Consider the following 22,706-nt stretch of genomic DNA (forward strand, 5'->3'; position numbering starts at 1 on the left):
TCCCTCTAACCATCCCTGTAACCATCCCTCTAACCATCCCTCTAACCATCCCTGTAACCATCCCTCCAACCATCCCTCTAACCATCCCTCTAACCATCCCTCTAACCATCCCTGAGATCGTTTTCTAAAATAAACTCATAAAGAACTACCTAAGAAGCATTGGGCTGTCGGTCTGATATGTGCTTTTAAACACCTGAGTAAGCTCCACTCATTGCACTGGTGGCGTCGTAGCCTCGACCACGGCACTTGTTCACGATACCCCCTTACTTTCAATAATTTATTTTTCAAGGCCTGAGTCAGTCACTTTCTTAAAACCCAATAACCAACAATTAGCTTGCTAGTACATATGGAAATTAAAAAGATTTATGAATTACTTTTTGGAGGGTTACTGTAAAATAATTTTTTTAAACAAAAAATAGACATCGATGGGCCCAAGAGCTCGTGGGCCCCCCTGCCTTGCGGGGTCTGCAGGGGTGGCCGGTATTCCAGTGCTAGTGCAATTATAAAAGCAGCACAATGAGGGAAGAACAACAATATTACATTTTTTTATGTGCCAAGAATGTTCTGGAGCAGGCAATGTTGAAATCATCTTTAGAAATGTTGTACTTTTCCTAAATGTAGTTTTGAAATGGACTAAAACAAGGAGACAACAACAAAATTGCATTTGAAAAAGGTTCAGGTTTTTTTCGGGGTTACCAAGGTAGTTACAGGTTGCTTTCCCAAAGGTGGGAAGGGCTAAGACATTCTAGCTAATACCAACTGAGAGTACTGTAAAGCTGACACCACAGAGAGCGAGAGAGAGAGAGAGAGAGAGAGAGAGAGAGAGTGAGAGAGAGAGAGAGAGAGAGAGAGAGAGAGAGAGAAGAGAAAACAACAGCCCATGAACACATGATGATGGTGGCCTGGCTTTTGACAATTGATATTTACTTCACAGTGACCACCAGCCCGGAGACACACATGACTGACTGGCTGGCCACTAAACAACTTGAAAATGTCTGGAAAATGGCAATGAAACATGAGTGATAAACTGTGAAATACACCAGATAGATAGGCAACAGTGTTGCACTTCCAACCAGAAGAACAAATCAGGGAAGCTTGGATGATTATCAATAAGACAGGAATAAGAACAATATGAATATTATGTTGTTGCTGAACACCATTATATCACTTAGTGTGTATTCTGAAAGAGAACAGCTCTTTTGGGTAGCTGATTCAACAATAAATGTTACACATTCAGGTATAACACATATAGTCAATAACCCGTATATACTGATGGTATGAGGATGGTACAAAGTCAATGGTGGTACAAATGACTTCCCATGTCATAATGTACCTTATCACTTTGCTCCTAAATACAAGGACAGGGAGTGACCATGGCGTGTGTGTGTGTGTGTGTGTGTGTGTGTGTGTGTGTGTGTGTGTGTGTGTGTGTGTGTGTGTGTGTGTGTGTGTGTGTGTGTGTGTGTGTGTGTGTGTGTGTGTGTGTGTGTGTGTGTGTGTGTGTGTGTAGGTGGAGCAGAAAAGGGCAATGTGATGTGATGGCCGATAGCCCTGGTTTGTGGCTCGTGTGTGGAATGAGAAGGAGTGTGTAGAGTGTGTGCGTGTGTGCTTCTCTGCAGTGCTGGGGGCCGGCCCCACTCGTGCTGAATGCAGAGCAGGCCAGATCAGGCCATGGCAAATCACTACAAGGCCCTCCTCAGTGACTGCAGCACAGCACAGCACAGCCCTCAGTCTGCACCTGGGGAATGGAGAACACTGCTTGGGCTGTCTCTCTCTCTGTGAGTCAACAGAAACAGAATCAGCAACCCAACCCCAACATGACACAAACAAACCTAATATGAACACTCTTTTTGCTATTGATGGAGAATAAGTATTTGGGTTTGTTTCAACAATATAATCTCAATTAATAGAATATCAATCGAATGTTTATTACTGCGTGCAACAAAAATAGTTTATTTTTATTTTGTCAGAGGCTGTCAATGCAACAAGCATACTTCCTTTCAACACGAGAAGCTATTTTGAGGTTTTGGTTAAATACAACCATTAGTGTCATTAGCATAGTAGCTATAGGATGAGCTTTCTACTATTGGGCATATTTCATAATATCCCTTGTCTTAAGTCTTATTCACAAACAGTGAAGGGAAACCGACTGAACCCATGAGGGGGATTCCTAAAATGGTTCCCGGAAGAACACAATCCATAAGACAGTTGCAGATGCAAGGAACCCTTCACCATTGGAATGAAAACATTTCAGAGCTTTGAACGCAGAACAATACATCACTGGATTCATCCTGCATTATGCTGTAGCAGCTTGCCACACGGCAGAGCAGCGGAAAAGATACAAGTGTGGGTGTCATTGCTTCATCCCCAGCCATATCTTCACCCATATCTTAGTGACAATCAGCTGCTTATCAGAGGAGGGGACCATGTAGCTATAGACACAAATTAATGGGATATGTGTTACGTCCGTCATTGAATGAGTGAGACCAAAGTGCAGCATGGAAAGTGTTCATCGTACTTCATTAAATGAACACCAAAAAAACAGCAAAATATAAACGTAAAGCTCTGAAGCGCTAAACAGCAACTATACAAAGACAAGACAAACTATGGAGGAAAACAGGCTGCCTAAGTATGATTCCCAATCAGAGACAACAATAGACAGCTGCCTCTGATTGGGAACCCTACCCGGCCAACAAAGAAATAGAAAACTAGAATACCCAAATCACACCCTGACCTAACCAAGTAGAGAAATAAAAAGGCTCTCTACGGTCAGGGCATGACAATATGGGCATCATTTTTTCCTTCAAATCATTGCTGTAATTCCTGCCACTCGGTCATCACCCTACCAGTTATTCTTTCCATCTAAAATGATGTTACCATATTGTTTTGAACCATGTAATGCCAAATGTTCAGTGTAATGACACATCAATTACATTCACCAGTGGTCACCAACGCTGAGCCTGGAGAGCTATATGATGTACAGGTTGTTGTTCCAGCCCTGCGTTAACCATCTGGTTTAACAAGTCAAGGTCCTGAAGAGCAGTACTGTTGTGTACTGTAAGACAGTGCTGGGCTGCAACAAAAGCCTGCACACCTAGTAGTTAACCATTTCCAGGGATTATCTATGACCACTGACAAAGACAATGCACTTACTGCACTGCAACTTCTAGTGACTGTCTTCTTGATTGTGTGTATTTTTCACACTTTTCACACTTCATATTAGACTGTCATTCCACACATGCAGACACTGGAGCTCTTTGAGTGGTGTGTTGTTGGGTTCTGCACAGCAACCCATCCTAAAGTAGGCTTAACCCCAGTGAGACTTACAGAGGGATGGTTAGATGGGGCCAGCTGCCTGCTTCATGGTACACCTCTCCAATAGAAATACTATAATCCATAATTCATACTACCAGAGACAAAAAAACTTTATTTCATGAAGTATTTTGAGTCTAAGTGTTGATATTGTCTTCTATATATTTTTACTCATTAAACATTTAAATGGTGGGCTTTGGCGACCCCTAGAAAACAAGAGTAGGGTATGGTCATCTGCCTAAAGCCACCAGTCAGCATGGATACCACGCATGCACGCAGACACACACATGCACGCAGACACACACATGCACGCAGACACACACATGCACACACACATGGACACGCACACACATTCTATCACACACGCAGACTATTTAAGTTGCACTTGATATGCGTGAGTCATGAAGAATGGGGAGGATGGACAGTGGGTGCATGTGTTGAGAAATGAATAAAGACTATTTGCTGCTAGATTCATAGACTTCCGTCATCTATTATTTAGCATGGAGAAGAGCACTGGATTGGTGGCGGCTACATCTTTCAGACAGCGTGTACATTTTGATTTTAACAGCACAAAGTAAACATTTTGTTTTGATAGTGAAGTTCACATAGGACAGCAAGGAAAAATACCCATTTAGACTTGCATATGAAAATGATTGCATTGCGTCCTTACAGTACATAAATCGAATGGATTATATGACAAGTCTTAGAATACAGTCAAGTATTAAGTCTAGGGGAAAAAAATACTTGACATTATGAAACGTATTCCATAAACCATAACCGCATATCCTCTCAGCTCCAAAACGTCCTCCCGGCAAATCCATTTATGGACGATTAAGAGATTGATATAGCTTTCAACATGGTTGCTTTCGCCTCAGAGGACAAATTGTGAAAGATCAACAAAAAAGAAACCGCTGCATTTGCCCTCCATCCAAAAGTCAAAACGACATTATCTTTGTCTATTGAGTTTTTTAAATGCCCCACATAAAGTGAATTTGCCCCCGGGGTCTAGGAAACAATCGAGTAGACGAGCGTCCCATTTAAGCAATTTGAATGATCAAACTGTGCAACGCGTACCATGCAATGGCCCCCATCACCAGAGAACTAGGTCAATAGCACTGAGGCTAAGTGACACCACAGGGCTGCCATGCCCTCCTCCTTGCTCTCGTGGAAGACTCTCGCCCAGCCAGGTCAGCAGGGAAGTAGGGCCGGTCTGTCATGAGGTCAGACAGACATGGACACAAGACAACGCAACAGGCTGGTTGCATGGCTGGAACAGGGGCAAGGGGCATGGGCACTAGTCTACTAGTCTAGCCTGACCTCACAAGGACTTTCAGACAGACAGGGCATAGCACATGCACACATCCCTGGGGTCAAAACGCTATCTCAAACCTATGGCCGTCCTTTCTTGCAGTGTGATACTCATTTACCAGACTCTTTTTATTTGTTTTATTTTTTTTTTACATACATTTCTCTGTATACATTACAGTAGCGATTAGAGAGCAGAGACTTACTCTGGATGTTGATTGACACTGTGTCTTTTTCCCAGGACACAACGGTGATGTAGGCCTCCACTGAGGCTGGGATAATGCACTTGAACACTGCCACATTGCCTCTCATGGCTTTCTGGTCCTCCACGCGGACAGTGTAGGGCTCTCGTAGAACTGAAAGAGATGGGGGGGATACAGACAAATGTTCTTGTTGAAAAACATAAGAAATTACACAAGAAATGACACTGATGAACGAATTGACTTTTATTTTCCTGTTTTGTCAAAATATTTGGTAAGTCTATATATTTTGTTCCTTTTCTTAATTCGCTGCTTTGCTCACACTCTCAACCCAATGTGATGTCTGTGGTTCACGTTGTACATTCCAGCTGAAAGGCTGAGCTTGTGGTCACTAGTCACCCAAGCAATATATCCCCACTTAGTGACCAACAAGCTTCTGGTCAACTTCTTCACAGCCATACTGTCTGCAGCCCTAACTCCCACCTCTGTAATCAACAGTTAATTTCCAGAACCACACTGACCACTAACCACTACATGGTCCAGGGCACAAGACTAAATAGAACAGTATTATATTGTATTGTTATGGTCCATGGTCAATTCAGTTTCATCTCTTAAACTGACTGAACTGAAATGGAATCAACCCCAGCCTTGGCATTGCCCCTATACTGTAAATAAACAACCATACTGTAAAGTATAAACCAACTAGATAGACAACTCACCAGCCTTAATATGGACATCTTGGCTCCTGATTTTCCCTGAGGGGTTCTCCGCTGTGCAATAGTAGGTGTTGTCATGTATGAGGTTGCTGAAGCTGGAGGGGTTGAAGTGGAAGATCTGGAGGGTGCCATTTGGGTGCACGTGGCGGATCCCGGGGACATCGTAGATCTCCTCTCCGGTGGCCAGGTACCAGCGCAGCGAGGCGGGGGGCACGCTCGCGGCGGGACAGGGCACCGAGGTCCCTGTGGTGCTGGCAAACACTACCTCTTGCACAGATGCATTGACAAAATATAAGCTGGAACGTAAATCTTCACTGAAAACTGCAAGGCAAACAGAGGAGAGGAGAGGGGGGAATGTTAGTCATTGATTGTGTGTAGGTTTTCTTCTCAACCAATGTTCAACCTTTAGCCACCTTTGATTTATACCACTATATCCCTGATCCTAATTAATGTGAAGAAAAAATACTGAGCCCATTTATGTTTTTAGGGATGATTTTTGTTTCATCCTTATTTGAATGGTATTTTTATGAGGGTTGTTTTACAATGTAACAGTCTGAGTTTTAGAAAAAAAACTGAAACAAAAAAAGAACAATCAATGAATGGCTTGAAGGATCCAGAAGAACCAGTCTCCATCTTAACAATGTTGGCCATTGTGCTATTTTTCAAAACTAAAACCTCCGAAAGCCTAGTCAGCAGAGCTTTTAAATCAAGTTTTTGTAATGGAATAGACAGAGCTCCACTATGCATTTATCTTTAAGGTTTCTTATATTGTACTACACTTTAGGACTGTGGTGGTATAATGGTTTTGTGCTCTGACGACATGGCCAAAGTGCTGTTTTTAACTGCAGTGAGGATTGGAGAAAGGAGAGTTGTTCAGTATTAAGAGGCATTGCAGAGGAGCCGAGGGAGAGGAGAGGAACTTGGAGGGCCAGCATACCACCAGACCTGATTACAAACACAGTGCATCATGGGAAACTGCGGCTAGAGGGCTGCTCATGGAGGGCTGAGCCACCAACCCCCCTAAGAAACGTGCTGTGTGTGTGGGTGGATGCTGCTACTCCACCATACCATACCACACCCCTACAACCCAATACTGCACCAATCTTTTATGAGCTTCACACTTAGAAAAAAAGGGTTTTCTTATGGGCTGTCCCCATAGGAGAACCCTTTCAAGAACCCTTTTATGGGGACTGCCGAATAACCCTTTTGGAACCCTTTTTTCTAAGAGTGTAGTGTGGTGTGCTGCATAGGCAGGCACTGAGGCTTCTGGGAAATCAGAGATACGAGGCAAGCACTCCATGTAACCGAGTGTCAACATAGGCTTTGGGATAAGTACATGAACAATCTACTTCTTATATGGCCCTTGGTTTGTTAAATGGATTATTATTGTACAGTTGAAGTCGGAAGTTTACATACACTTAGGTTGAAGTCAGGTTGAAGTCATTAAAACACTCCACAAATTTCTTGTTAACAAACTATAGTTTTGGCGAGTCGGTTAGGACATCTACTTTGTGCATGACACAAGTAATTTTTCCAACAATTGTTTACAGACAGATTATTTCACTTATAATTCACTGTATCACAATTACAATGGGTCAGAAGTTTACATACACTAAGTTGACTGTGCCTTTAAACAGCTTGGAAAATTCCAGAAAGGGATGTCATGGCTTTAGAAGCTTCTGATAGGCTAATTAACAGCATTTGTGTCAATTGGAGGTGTACCTGTGGATGTATTTCAAGGCCTTCCTTCAAACTCAGTGCCTCTTTGCTTGACATAAAAGGAAAATCAAAAGATATAAGCCAAGACCTCAGAAAAAAATGGTAGACCTCCAAAAGTCTGGTTCATCCTTGGGAGCAATTTCCAAACGCCTGAAGGTACCACGTTCATCTGTACAAACAATAATACAAAAGTATAAACACCATGGGACCACGCAGCCGTCATACTGCTCAGGAAGGAGACGCGTTCTGTCTTCTAGAGATTAACGTACTTTGGTGCAAAAAGTGCAAATCAATCCCCGAACAACAGAAGATCCTGGAGGAAACACGTTTTTTAAAGTATCTATATCCACAGTAAAAACGAGTCCTATCTCAACATAACCTGAAAGGCCGCTCAGCAAGGAAGAAGCCACTGCTCCAAAACCGCCATAAAAAAAGCCAGACTACGGTTTGCAACTGCACATGGGAACAAAGATCGTACTTTTTGGAGAACAAAAATAGAACTGTTTGGCTATGTTATGTTTGGAGGAAAAAGGGGGAGGCTTGCAAGCCGAAGAACACCATCAAAACCGTGAAGCACGGGTGTGGCAGCATCATGTTGTGGGGATGCTTTGCTGCAGGAGGGACTGGTGCACTTCACAAAATAGATGGCATCATGAGGGAGGGAATGTTTGTGGATATATTGAAGCAACATCTCAAGACATCAGTCAGGAAGTTAAAGCTTGGTCGAAAATGGGTCTTCCAAATGGACAATGACCCCAAGCATGCTTCCAAAGTTGTGGCAAAATGGCTTAACCTCTTTGAACTCTAGGGGCTGTATTTCATTTTTGGATAAAAAAACATTCCCGTTTTAAACAAGATATTTTGTCATGAAAAGATGCTCGACTATGCATATAATTGACAGCTTTGGAAAGAAAACACTCTGACGTTTCCAAAACTGCAAAGATAGTATCTGTGAGTGCCACAGAACTGATGCTACAGGCGAAACCAAGATGAAACTTCAAACAGGAAATGAGCAACATTTTTGAAGCGCTGTTTTCCAATGTCTCCTTATATGGCTGTGAATGATCAAGGAGAGAGCACACAATTTCTGCCATTTCCCCAAGGTGTCTGCAGCATTGTGACGTATTTGTAGGCATATCATTGGAAGATTGACAATAAGAGACCACATTTACCAGGTGTCCTGCGTCGAAATTGGTGCGTAAACCTCAGCTGCAAGTATTTTTCCATTTAATTCAGAGAAGAAATCAGACTTCCACGAACGATATATCAATGAAGAGATATGTGAAAAACACCTTGAGGATTGATTCTAAACAACGTTTGCCATGTTTAAGTCGATATTATGGAGTTAATTTGGAAAAAAGTTTGGCGTTTTGGTGACTGAATTTTCATTTTTTTTTGGTAGCCAAAAGTGATGTACAAAATGGAGCGATTTCTCCTACACAAAGAATCCTTCAGGAAAAACTGAACATTTGCTATCTGAGTCTCCTCATTGAAAACATCCGAAGTTCTTCAAAGGTAAATGATTTTATTTTAATGCTTTTCTGGTTTTTGTAAAAATGTTGCCTGCTAAATGCTACGCTAAATGCTACGCTAGCTATCAATACTCTTACACAAATGCTTGTTTTGCTATGGTTGAAAAGCATATTTTGAAAATCTGAGATGACAGTGTTGTTAAGAAAAGGCTAAGCTTGAGAGCTAGCATATTTATTTCATTTCATTTGTGATTTTCATAAATAGTTAACGTTACGTTATGCTAATGAGCTTGAGGCTATAACTGGATACAAGTTTTTTTCGTAGCCAAACGTGAACAAAACGGAGCGATTTGTCCTACACAAATAATATTTTTTGAAAAACTGAACATTTGCTATCGAACTGAGAGTCTCCTCATTGAAAACATCTGAAGTTCTTCAAAGGTAAATTATTTTATTTGAATGCTTTTCTTGTTTTTGTGAAAATGTTGCTGGCTGAATTCTAGGCTTATAGCTATGCTAGCTATCAATACTCTTACACAAATGCTTGTTTAGCTATGGTTGAAAAGCATATTTTGAAAATCTGAGATGACAGTGTTGTTAACAAAAGTCTAAGCTTGAGAGCAAATATATTTATTTCATTTCATTTGCGATGTTCATGAATATTTAACGTTGCGTTATGCTAATGAGCTTGAGGCTATAAATAGGATCCCGGATCCGGGATTGCTCGTCGCATGAAGTTAAGGACAACAAAGTTAAGGTATTGGAGTGGCCATCACAAAGCCCTGACCTCATTCCCATATAAAATGTATGGCAGAACTGAAAAAGTGTGTTCGAGCAAGGAGACCTACAAACCTGACTCAGTTACACCAGCTCTGTTAGGAGGAATTTTCCAAAATTCACCCAACTTATTGTGGGAAGCTTGTGGAAGGCTAACTGAAACGTTTGACCCAAGTTAAACAATTTAAAGGCAATGCTCCCAAATACTAATTGAGTGTATGTAAACTTCTCACCAACTGGGAATGTGATGAAAGACATAAAAGCTGAAATAAATCATTCTCTCTACTATTATTATGACATTTCACATTCTTAAAATAAAGTGTTGATCCTAACTGACCTAAAACAGGGAATTGTGAAAAACTGAGTTTAAATGTATTTGGCTAAGGTGTATGTAAACTTCCGACTTAAACTGTATATGAAACAAACTGTTGAGAACAATAACAAACCTGTATTTTTTTCTTAAAAGCGAATAGATTGGATTTGTTGTTGTACATTTGTCATCTCATCACAGTTTGTAGTGACTTAATTAGGTATACAGTCATTTTCCAGACTTACAACCTGCCTGTGACTTGTGGCCTAAAGCTGCTACTGTTGTCACTGTAACCAGCCTACCTGTTGGTGTGTGATCCTACACTCCCTGTCACTACCCAACCTGCCTGCCTGTGATGGCTGCCAAACCCCCTCACCTGGTAACAAACATTTAAATCACTTCATAAAATCCTAACAAGAGTTCCAAACTCCACCAACCGCTTTCACCTAATCAGGAATAACATATAGCCTAAAAAAAAACTTGCACATGCATGTTGGTTGTGCAGATATCTCTGAGGCCCACAATCATACTGGTGTGATTTTTAATTTTACATTTTTTTAATTTCACCTTTATTTAACCAGGTAGGCCAGTTGAGAACAAGTTCTCATTTACAACTGCAACCTGGCCAAGATAAAGCAAAGCAGTGCGACAAAAACAACAACACAGAGTTACACATAAACAAAAGTACAGTCAATAACACAAAAGAAAAATAGAAAAAATCTATGTACGGTAAGCTGCTCTGACAGCTGTTGCTTCAAGTTAGAGAGGGAGATATAAGACTCCAGCTTCATAGATTTTTGCAATTCGTTCCAGTCATTGGCAGCAGAGGACTGGAAGGAAAAGCGGACAAAGGAAGTGTTGTGGATGACCAGTGAGATACAGTGCGAAAGTATTCGGCCCCCTTGAACTTTGCGACCTTTTGCCACATTTCAGGCTTCAAACATAAAGATATAAAACTGTATTTTTTTGTGAAGAATCAACAAGTGGGACACAATCATGAAGTGGAACGACATTTATTGGGTATTTCAAACTTTTTTAACAAATCAAAAACTGAAAAATTGGGCGTGCAATCGGTTGAAGAGCATGCACTTTGTTCTACTAGCTTTTAAAAGCAATTGGAGGCCATGGAAGGAGTGTTTTATGGCATTGAAGCTCGATTGTGATTTTGACGCCATTTCCGGTCACAACTTGCAGACTTGTTTACGTGTTGCTGTGCGTTTTGTTGCAAACCTTACTTTGCTACTTACTTAATTTGCTACCTAACAACTTTACGGTTTTTACTTTTTAATTACCGTTTATAGTTTTGGTTTTTCCCTCAACTTCTTTTTTTCATTCAACTTTTTCACTCGGGATGCTTTATCTGGACATGGTTAGTCAGGACCTCCAACAGCTGAAGCTAAGTAGTAACATTAACATGATTCCTTCTAATCCTTCTAATTGCAGTCACTGTACTCATAATATACAGGAGAACGATAGTTAGTATAAATCCCCTCGCATGGTCCCCGCAGCCGGACAACTTTATCACGGTTTCTGGAGGGAAATGCTGTAGGAATGCTCAACCGGTGTCACTCATTCAGCCGACAAACTTGACCCAGAAAATATAAAAAACTATCGGCCTATATCGAACCTTCCAGTCCTCTCAAAAATTTTAGAAAAGGCTGTTGAGCAGCAACTCACTGCCTTGCTGAAGAAACAATGTATAGAAAATGTTTCAGCCTGGTTTTAGATCCCATCATAGCACTGAGACTGCACTTGTGAAGGTGGTAAATGATCTTTTAATGGCATCAGACCGAGGCCCTGCATCTGTCGTCGTACTCCTGGACCTTAGTGCTGCTTTTGATACCATCGATCACCACATTCTTTTGGAGAGATTGGAAACCCAAATTGGTCTACACGGACAAGTTCTGGCCTGGTTTAGATCTTACCTGTCGGAAAGATATCAGTTTGTCTCTGTGAATGGTTTGTCCTCTGACAAATCAACTGTGGATTTCGGTGTTCCTCAAGGTTCCGTTTTAGGACCACTATTGTTTTCACTATATATTTTACCTTTTGGGGATGTCATTCGAAAACATAATGTTAACATTCACTGCTATACGGATGACTCACAGCTGTACATTTCAATGAAACATGGTGAAGCCCCAAAATTGCCCTCCCTAATAGCATGTGTTTCAGACATAAGGAAGTGGATGGCTGCAAACGTTCTACTTTTAAACTCGGACAAAACAGAGATGCTTGTTCTAGGTCCCAAGAAACAGAGAGATCTTCTGTTGAATCTGACAATTAATCTTAACGGTTGTACAGTCATCTAAAACAAAACTGTGAAGGACCTCGGCGTTACTCTGGACCCTGATCTCCCTTTTGAAGAATATATCAAGACTGGTTCAAGGACAGCTTTTTTTCCATCTACGTAACATTGCAAAAATCAGAAACTTTCCAACTGTCCAAAAACTTTCCAACTGAAACTTTCCAAACTGTCCAAAAATGATGCAGAAAAAGTAATCCATGCTTTAGTTACTTCTAGGTTAGACTACTGCAATGCTCTACTTTCCGGCGACCCGGATAAGCACTAAATTAACCTCAGTTAGTGCTAAATACAGCTGCTAGAATCCTGACTAGAACCAAACATTTTGATCATATTACTCCAGTGCTAGCTTCCCTACACTGGCTCCTGTCAAGGCAAGGGCTGATTTCAAGGTTTTACTGCTAACCTACAAAGCATTACATGGGCTTGCTCCTACCTATCTCTCTGATTTGGTCCTGCCGTACATACCTACACGTACGGTACGGTCACAAGACTCAGATCTCATAATTGTCCCTAGAATTTCTAAGCAAACAGCTGGAGGCAGGGATTTCTCCTATAGAGCTACATTTTTATGGAATGGTCTGCCTCCTCATGTGAGAGATGCAAACTCGGTCTCAACCTTTAAGTCTTTACTGAAGACTCATCTCTTCAGTGGGTCATATGATTGAGTGTAGTATGGCCCAGGAGTGTGAAGGTGAACGGAAAGGCTCTGGAGCAACGAACCGCCCTTGCTGTCTCTACCTGGCCGGTTCCTCTCTTTCCACTGGGATTCTCTGCCTCTAACCCTATTACAGGGGCTGAGTCACTGGCTTACTAGTGCTCTTTCATGCCGTCCTTAGGAGGGATGTGTCACTTGAGTGGGTTGAGTCACTGATGTGATCTTCCTGTCTGGGATGGCGCCCCCCCTTGGGTTGTGCCATGGCGGAGATCTTTGTGGGCTCTACTCGGCCTTGTCTCAGGATGGTAAGTTGGTGGTTGAAGATATCCCTCTAGTGGTGTGGGGGCTGTGCTTTGGCAAAGTGGGTGGGGTTATATCCTTCCTGTTTGGCCCTGTCTGGGGGAGTCATCGGATGGGGCCACAGTGTCTCCTGATCCCTCCTGTCTCAGCCTCCAGTATTTATGCTGCAGTAGTTTATGTGTCGGGGGACTAGGGTCAGTTTGTTATATCTGGAGTACTTCTCCTGTCCTATCCAGTGTCCTGTGTGAATTTAAGTATGCTCTCTCTCTAATTCTCTCTTTCTCTCGTTTTTTTCTCTCTCTCGGAGGACCTGAGCCCTAGGACCATGCCTCAGGACTACCTGACATGATGACTCTTTGCTGTCCCCAGTCCACCTGGCCGTGCTGCTGCCCCAGCTCCAACTGCTCTGCCTTATTATTATTTGACCATGCTTGACCATGCCACCGTGCTTCTACACCTGCATTGCTTGTGTTTTGGGGTTTTAGGCTGGGTTTCTGTACAGCACTTTGAGATATCAGCTGATCTACGAAGGGCTATATAAATAAATTTGATTTGATTTTGATTTGATTGGATATTTGTCCAAAGAAGGACCAGATGTATACAGAATGGTGTCGTCTGCATAGAGATGGATCAGAGAATCACCAGCAGAAAGAGCGACATCATTGATATATACAGAGAAAAGAGTAGGCCCGAGAATTGAACCCTGTGGTACCCCCATAGAGATTACCAGAGGTTCGGACAACAGGCCCTCCGATTTGACACACTGAACTCTATCTGAGACGTAGTTGGTGAACTAGGTGAGGCAGTCATTTGAGAAGCCAAGGATATTGAGTCTGCCGATAAGATTGTGGTGATTGACAGAGTCGAAAACCTTTGGTTAGGTTGATGAAGACAGCTGCACAGTACTGTCTTTTATTGATGGCGGTTATGATATCGTTTAGGACCTTGAGCGTGGCTGAGGTGCGTCCATGACCAGATCGGAAACCAGATTGCATAGTGGAGAAGGTACGGTGGGATTCGAAATGGTCGGTGATCTGTTTATTAACTTGGCTTTCGAAAATTTTAGAAAGGCAGGGCAGGATGGATATAGCTCTATAACAGTTTGGGTCTAGAGTGGCTACCCCTTTGAAGAGGGGGATGACCGCGGCAGCTTTCCAATCTTTGTCGATTTCAGACAATACGAAAGAGAGGTTGAATAAGCTAGTAATAGGGGTTGCAACAATTTCGATTGATCATTTTAGAAAGAGAGAGTCCAGATTGTCTAGCCCAGCTGTTTTGTAGGGATCCAGATTTTGCAGCTCTTTCAGAACATCAGCTGTTTGGGCAAGTTGCTGCAGGGGGTGTTGGAATGTTGGCCGGGGTAGGGGTAGCCAGTAGGAAAGCATGGCCAGCCATGGAAAAATGCTTATTGAAATGATTGATAATCGTAGATTTATCTGTGGTGACAGTGTTTCCTATACTCGGTAGATGGAAATTGAGATTAAAAATATATACAAAATATATACAAAGAAAAACGATATATACAAGGGACGGACAAGACATCTTGGAAACGTGCTTCCAACCCTAATTAAAACATTGTGTTTTTAAGCTACGGACTTCTTTGTTGTTGCATTGGATTGCTGTCACAAACTCAACACTCCACACAGTTGTCATTGACTAGTTGGATATTAATTTCCCACTGAGCAAATGATTTCTGTAGTTATAGCATTCTTATAAATGCATTTTTTAAATCTGTGTTTTCTTGGTGGACCTTGTTTTTTTACTTGACATTTGTCAATAAAACTCATGAATGCAAGTGTTTATGTCAAATTGTTTTTGTGCTCTACTTTGTGTTCTCCTTGTAGCCCTGGTTGTCCTGGAAAGAAAATGGTAAAACACTTAAATGTGAGGCTAAATATGAGGGCAGAACAAGCAGATTAATGAAAGTAGTGAATTTCAGCTTTTTTACTGTGGGAATCCCTGGGACCAGATCTCACTTCACATTCACACATATCCAAATGCACAGGATAACTATTTGTACCTCAAAGTTACAGACATGAGGGGGCTCAAAATGTAATTGCAGGTGTTGTCATCAGTCAGGGTCCTTTCTGTTTCTTATCGAAATCATATGATCATGAATTGTATTGAGACTTCCATAAGCAGGGAATGGGGAAGGGAAGTGCAAGAGTGCTCCATCCTTATGGACGTCTAGCACTGCACCATATTGATCGGCCAACAGGAAACCTTGAGACCCCAACATTAACAGACAGACACACACAGCCAAGTATCACATGCCTGATTGATCAGCGGCCTGAATAGCATAGTGTAGTAACTGCATGTTCCACAACACAGCCATGGACCAGAGGGGCAGGGGCCACACCCATTCTCTGCCTCTGCATCAGTCCTGAAGTGTGTGTGTGTGTCCTCATTGTATTTACCCCTATGGTTAACACACAGATCAATAGCTCTCAGCCCAGCTAAGCAGCTGCAGGTGGCTCATCATTGCATGAATATATGCTAAGAGTTAGCCTGAAGCTAAGCGCTCATAAATATAAATACAACCAGCTCCATCATCAGCTATTACAATGGATGGACCCCTCTTAGCAGGACCACAGTCAGGGCAGTCAATACATACAGGCCCCAAAAGGTTTGTAGCTATTGTTTGGAGAATAAAGCCAGCCTCCTCTGTGCTTTGCAGGTTTTTAATGTGAACAAAGAGCCATCAAAGCTGAGTTCTGAGTGTGTTTGAAATGTGAAAAAGGGAGAGGCTGCCTCATGAGTGCTTTTGTCTCAATACGCCTTTTAACACACTCATGAAAAATGTAGCCCCTATTTCTGGGCGGCTGATTCCTTAAGACAGTGAAGCCATGACGGACACATGCAGGTGCTTCCAGAGCCCAGAGCCCAATGGAGGAGAGCAGAGAGATACTATAGAGAGAAAAAAACATTTGTCAAGGAAAACAGTGAGGAAGAGTGGAGAGAGAAATGGAAAGCACTCAGACAATAACATGCAGGCAGTTATTAGCAGAGAGAGTGAGAAAGAGAGGGAGAGAGGCCACTAGGGAGGTCAGGGGCATTCTCCCACTCTCTCTGTTTGGCTCTCTCCCAGCAAATTCACACTCCTCCTCTTTTCTCTTCTCTCTGTCTCTCTCATCTCCACTCCATCCTGCTCTCTCTCCTCTCCTCTCATCTTTCTTCTCTCGTTATCATCTCTCTCTCTCTGCCTCTTCCTTCCTTCCTTCTCTCTCTCCTCCTCTCCTTCCAGCTCCTCTGTAACCTTCAGCCCTCCTTCATGGTCAAGTGACCCTGTCTCTCACATCAAGGCTTGCTCAACCTGTACAGAGCAGGGGGACACAGGTGCAGGAAAGCAAACAACAAATAACAAAACAGTGCATCTCCCTCACACAGAGAGTAGAGTACACATTATGCCCTGACCTGGCTGAAATGCCATTTATTTTCTTCTCTTGGACCTCCATGTATACCACACTGACTCGCAACCCAAATTACTGGAGAGGACAGTGGATAAGATGGCGATCTACCTACATCCTAAATACAGTCTGAGAACTTGTATGTACTGCAATGGTAGTTGTTTTGTTAACCTTGTACAGCAGTGGGCTAAATCAGGGTCATGCAGGGTGTTTCTTGGCAGTCTTAAACAAATCTACTTTCAAACAAAGGTACACACCTCACACACATGGTTATGGGCTTAAAAAAAGAAGAAACCTATAACATGTCAAATATAGAGTAGAAATGTATTCCATTTTGAGTTTGCAGACCAATATTACACGTTATACACTGTACATCACAGAAGACTGAAATATAACAAAACCGTTTGACATAGAAAAAAATGATTTTCTGCGTAAAAAACAACATGTTTTGTTTCCGGCCATTTCCGGGCACAACTTGCAGACTTGTTTACTTGATGCTGTGCGTTTTGTGTGTTTTGTTGCCAACCTTGCTTTGCTACCTGACAACTTTACGGTTTTTTTTTTTTTTTTTTTTTTTTTAGAGGGAGGATCAGCTTAATATTGTGGAAAGAATGTTGCTTCCAATGTAATTGCCTGCATCATTTCCAATCCCCCATATATTTTTTGGGTAAATATATATATCCATACACACATGCATACATATATACACATATATACATACACATACCTATGTAGACAGATACTTTTTTAAAGAATATAGCTTTATTATTATTCCCCGCAAACCCTACCGCCGATCCCCCAATAGGAGTAATGAACACTTCTGCTTCTACCTTCAATTTATACATCTTATACACATTTTACAGACACAGTCTACTTTACAATAGTTATATCTTGTTTGTTCTTAGTCCTTCCTCTATTTCTGATGTCCATCCAGTTTGATTTCTATTTGTAACTATGCTATTTCACAGAAGTTCCGAACCTATATACATTTTACAGATCCCGTATGCTTTACATTGTTTATCTTGTTATTAGTCCCACCCTTCAGCTCCACTCAACCCCTCCCATCTATCTCTCAACATCAGCCATTTCAGATTTCTATTTGCCATATATTTTTCAACTGTGCTGTGATGCTTCACAAAATAATTGAACCTTCCTATTCTCATAGGTTCTACAGATTGTAAATTAAAAATAAACATTTTTGCTAAAATAATTATTATATTATTGATTGATTGATATGGCTTTTCAAATCACCCAGTATTGCTATCTGTAGCGTTAGTTCTAGGCAAAGTTCTAGGCAAATGTTGCAATTCTTCAGCCGTTCCTGGACCTGTGACCAAAAACGAGCTACATACAGTATGCACAATACCAAAATAAATTATCTATTGACTCTGCCTCCTCACAGCAGAATCTGCAGAGCTGGGAAGATTGTATCCCCCATATATATAACATTCTATTAGTTGCAAGAATTTTGTATAGTAATTTATATTGAAAAATTCGAAGTTTTGAATCCGGCGTTGTTTTGCGTATCAATTCATAAACCATGTGCCATGGAATGGGTACATCGAAAATCTCTTCCCAACTATTTTGCAATTTATATGGCACAGATGTCAGTCTTTTGGTCCTTAAATGAAATTGGTATATGTTTTTATTTATCACACTTTTCTTTAACCATTTATGTTCTTTAATACATGGCCGACATACAAGTTCCTTACTTTTTTCCCCTTCTACTTGCCTCTTCCATTTTTGTAGTAATGCTGCAAAGAATTGGTTGTAATTTTGGGAAGAGCAGACATTTTTTACTTTTTTACTTTTTAATTACCATTTATATTTTTGTTTTTTCCCCTCACTCAACTTTTTTTCATTCAACTTTTCAACTCCGGGCGCTTTATCTGGACGTGGTTCGTCAGGACCTCCAACAGCCAAAGCTAAGTAGTAACATTAACATGAGGCCTTCTAATTGCAGTCGCTGTACTCATAATATACAGGAGAATGATCGCCTTATGGCAAGGATAGCTGTGCTACAAGCCCAGCTTCAGATGCAATCGTTAGGCAAGGGTAATTTCAGTTGTAGGAAAGGATGAAACAGCGTCTGTGCCACCAGTAAGTACAGGTAGTAACGTTAGTATAAATCCCCTCGCACGGTCCCCGCAGCCGGACAACTTTCTCATGGTTTCTGGAGGGAAATGCTGTAGGAATGCTCAACCGGTGTCGCTCATTCAGCCGACAGAAACTTTCAACCGGTTTTCCCCATTAGCAGCGAGTCGGAGTCAGAGGCTGAGCCTTCTCTTGTCTCTACTCCTCCCATTACGGGGTCTGAGGCGCCGAAGCTTCCCACCATTAGCTCTGACAAATTGAAAACTCTAGTCATTGGCGACTCCATTACCTGCAGTATTAGACTTAAAACGAATCATCTAGCAATCATACACTGTTTACCAGGGGGCAGGGCTACTGACATTAAGGCTAATCTGAAGATGGTGCTGGCTAAAGCAAAAACTGGCGAGTGTAGAGAGTATAGAGATATTGTTATCCACGTCGGCACCAACGATGTTAGGTTGAAACAGTCAGAGGTCACCAAGCGCAACATAGCTTCAGCGTGTAAATCAGCTAGAAAGATGTGTCGGCATCGAGTAATTGTCTCTGGCCCCCTCCCAGTTAGGGAGAGTGATGAGCTCTACAGCAAAATCTCACAACTCAATCGCTGGTTGAAAACTGTTTTCTGCCCCTCCCAAAAGATAGAATTTGGAGATAATTGGCCCTCTTTCTGGGACTCACCCACAAACAGGACCAAGCCTGGCCTGCAGTGGAGTGAAGGACTCCATCCTAGCTGGAGGGGTGCTCTCATCTTATCTACGAACATAGACAGAGCTCTAACTCCCCTAGCTCCACAATGAAATAGGGTGCAGGCCAGACAGCAGGCTGTTCGCCAGCCAGCCAGCTTAGTGTAGTCTGCCACTAGCACAGTCAGTTTGGTCAGCTCAGCTATCCCCATTGAGACCGTGTCTGTGCCTCAACCTGGGTTGGGCAAAACTAAACATGGCGGTGTTCGCCTTCGCAATCTCACTAGGATAAAGACCTCCTCCATTCCTGTCATTATTGAAAGAGATCATGATACCTCACATCTCAAAATAGGGCTACTTAATGTTCAATCCCTTACTTCAAAGGCAATTATTGTCAATTAACTAATCACTGATCATAATCTTGATGTGATTGGCCTGACTGAAACATGGCTTAAGCTTGATGAATTTACTGTGTTAAATGAGGCCTCACCTCCTGGTTACACTAGGTACCATATCCTCTGTGCACCCTGCAAAGGCGGAGGTGTTGCTAACATTTACGATAGCAAATTTCAATTTACAAAAATTGTTTTTTTTTCGTCTTTTGACATTCTAGTCATGAAATCTATGCAGCCTACTCAATCACTTGTTATAGCTACTGTTTACAGGCCTCCTGGGCCATATACAGCGTTCCTCATTGAGTTCCCTGAATTCCTATTGGACCTTGTAGTCATAGCAGATAATATTCTAATTTTTGGTGACTTTAATATTCACATGGAAAAGTCCACAGACCCACTCCAAAAGACTTTCTGAGCCATCGTCGACTCAGTGGGTTTTGTCCAACATTTCTCTGGACCTACTCACTGTCGCAGTCATACTCTGGACCTAGTTTTGTCCCATGGAATAAATGCTGTGGATCTTAATGTTTTTCCTCATAATCCTGGACTATCGGACCACCATTTTATTACGTTTGCAATTGCAACAAATAATCTGCTCAGACCCCAACCAAGGAGCATCAAATGTTGTGCTATAAATTCACAGACAACACAAAGATGTTGTGGACGTCAGAGGACAAAAATAAGTTAACCACCTAACTGAGGAACTCAATTTAACCTTGCGCAATACCCTAGAGGCAGTTGTACCCCGAAAAATGAAAAACATTTCTCATAAGAAACTAGCTCCCTGGTATACAGAAAATACCCGAGCTCTGAAGCAAGCTTCCAGAAAATTGGAACTGAAATGGTGCCACACCAAACTGGAATTCTTCCAACTAGCTTGGAAAGACAGTACCGTGCAGTATCAAAGAGCCCTTACTGCTGCTCTATCATCCTATTTTTCCAACTTAATTGAGGAAAATAAGAACAATCCAAAATTGATTTTTGATACTGTCGCAAAGCTAACTAAAAAGCAGCATCCCCCAAGTGAGAATGGCTTCACTTCAGCAGTAATAAATTCATGAACTTCTTTGAGGAAAAGATCATGATTATTCGAAAGCAAATTACGGACTCCTCTTTAAATCTGTGTATTCCTTCAAAGCTCAGTTGTCCTGAGTCTGCACAACTCTGCCAGGACCTAGGATCAAGAGAGACACTCAAGTGTTTTAGTACTATATCTCTTGACACATTGATGAAAATAATAATGTTCTCTAAACCTTCAAGCTGCATACTGGACCCTATTCCAACTAAACTACTGAAAGAGTTGCTTCCTGTGCTTAGCCCTCCTATGTTGAACATAATAAACGGCTCTCTATCCACCGGATGTGTACCAAACTCACTAAAAGTGGCAGTAATAAAGCCTCTCTTGAAAAAGTTAAACCTTGACCCAGAAAATATTAAAAAAACAATCGGCCTATATCGAATCTTCCATTCCTCTCAAAAAATGTTAAAAGGCTGTTGCGCAGCGCCTCACTGCCTTCCTGAAGACAAACAATGTCTACGAAATGCTTCAGTCTGGTTTTAGACCGCATCAGAGCACTGAGACTGCACTTGGGAAGGTGGTAAATTACCTTTTAATGGCATCAGACCGAGGCTCTGCATCTGTCCTCGTGCTCCTAGACCTTAGTGCTGCTTTTTATACCATCGATCACCACATTCTTTTGGAGAGATCGGAAACCCAAATTGGTCTACACGGACCAGCCCTGGCCTGGTTTAGATCTTATCTGTCGGAAAGATATCAGTTTGTCTCTGTGAATGGTTTGTCCTCTGACAAATCAACTGTAAATTTCGGTGTTCCTCAAGGTTGTGTTTTAGGACCACTATTTCACTGCTATGACCCTGATCTCTCTTTTGACGAACATATCAAGACTGTTTCAAGGACAGCTTTTTTCCATCTACGTAACATTGCAAAAATCAGAAACTTTCTCTCCAAAAATTGCAGAAAAATTAATCCATGCTTTTGTTACTTCTAGGTTAGACTACTGCAATGCTTTACTTTCCGGCGACCCGGATAAGCACTAAATTAACCTCAGTTAGTGCTAAATACGGCTGCTAGAATCCTGACTAGAACCAAAAATGTTGATCATATTACTCCAGTGCTAGCTTCCCTACACTGGCTTCCTGTCAAGGCAAGGGCTGATTTCAAGATTTTACTGCTAACCTACAAAGCATTACATGGGCTTGCTCCTCCCTATCTCTCTGATTTGGTCCTGCCGTACATACCTACACATACGCTACGGTCACAAGACGCGGGCCTACTAATTGTCCCTAGAATTTCTAAGCAAACAGCTGGAGGCAGGGATTTCTCCTATGGAGCTCCATTTTTATGGAATGGTCTGCCTACTCATGTGAGAGATGCAAACTCGGTCTCAACCTTTAAGTCTTTACTGAAGACTCATTTCTTCAGTGGGTTATATGATTGAGTGAAGTATGGCCCAGGAGTGTGAGGGTGAACGGAAAGGCTCTGGAGCAACGAACCGCCCTTGCTGTCTCTGCCTGGCCGGTTCCTCTCTCTCCACTGGGATTCTCTGCCTCTAACCCTATTACAGGGGCTGAGTTACTGGATTACCAGTGCTCTTTCATGCCGTCCTAAGGAGGGACGTGTCACTTGAGTGGGTTGAGTCACTGATGTGACCTTCCTGTCTGGGATGGCGCCCCCCCTTGGGTTGTGCCGTGGCGGAGATCTTTGTGGGCTATACTCGGCCATGTCTCAGGATGGTAAGTTGGTGGTTGAAGATATCCCTCTAGTGGTGTGGGGGCTTTGCTTTGGCAAAGTGGGTGAGGTTATATCCTTCCTGTTTGGCTCTGTCCGGGGGTATCATCGGATGGGGCCACAGTGTCTCCTGACTCAGCCTCCAGTATTTATGCTGCAGTAGTTTATGTGTCGGGGGGCTAGGGTCAGTTTGTTATATCTGGAGTACTTCTCCTGTCTTATCCAGTGTCCTGTGTGAATTTAAGTATGCTCTCTCTAATTCTCTCTTTCTCTCTTTCTTTCTCTCTCTCGGAGGACCTGAGCCCTA

At 42.1% G+C, this 22,706-nt stretch overlaps 1 protein-coding gene across 5 annotated transcripts in view; it reads right to left on the reverse strand.

Moving 5' to 3' along the window:
* Window positions 1–22,706, reverse strand: part of LOC135548549 (cell adhesion molecule DSCAM-like) — a 142,450-nt gene that overhangs the window by 101,081 nt on the left and 18,663 nt on the right. For all 5 annotated transcript variants that reach the window (XM_064978281.1, XM_064978280.1, XM_064978279.1 and 2 more), the window contains exons 2-3: window positions 5,537–5,854; window positions 4,824–4,973 (exon numbers count right to left, since the gene is read on the reverse strand). In XM_064978281.1, the coding sequence (XP_064834353.1) occupies window positions 4,824–4,973; window positions 5,537–5,854 (468 nt within the window). The remainder of the gene's footprint in view (window positions 1–4,823; window positions 4,974–5,536; window positions 5,855–22,706) is intronic.

The sequence above is a fragment of the Oncorhynchus masou genome, chromosome 11, assembly GCF_036934945.1.
Source record: "Oncorhynchus masou masou isolate Uvic2021 chromosome 11, UVic_Omas_1.1, whole genome shotgun sequence".
In the NCBI taxonomy this organism is placed as follows: Eukaryota; Metazoa; Chordata; class Actinopteri; order Salmoniformes; family Salmonidae; genus Oncorhynchus; species Oncorhynchus masou.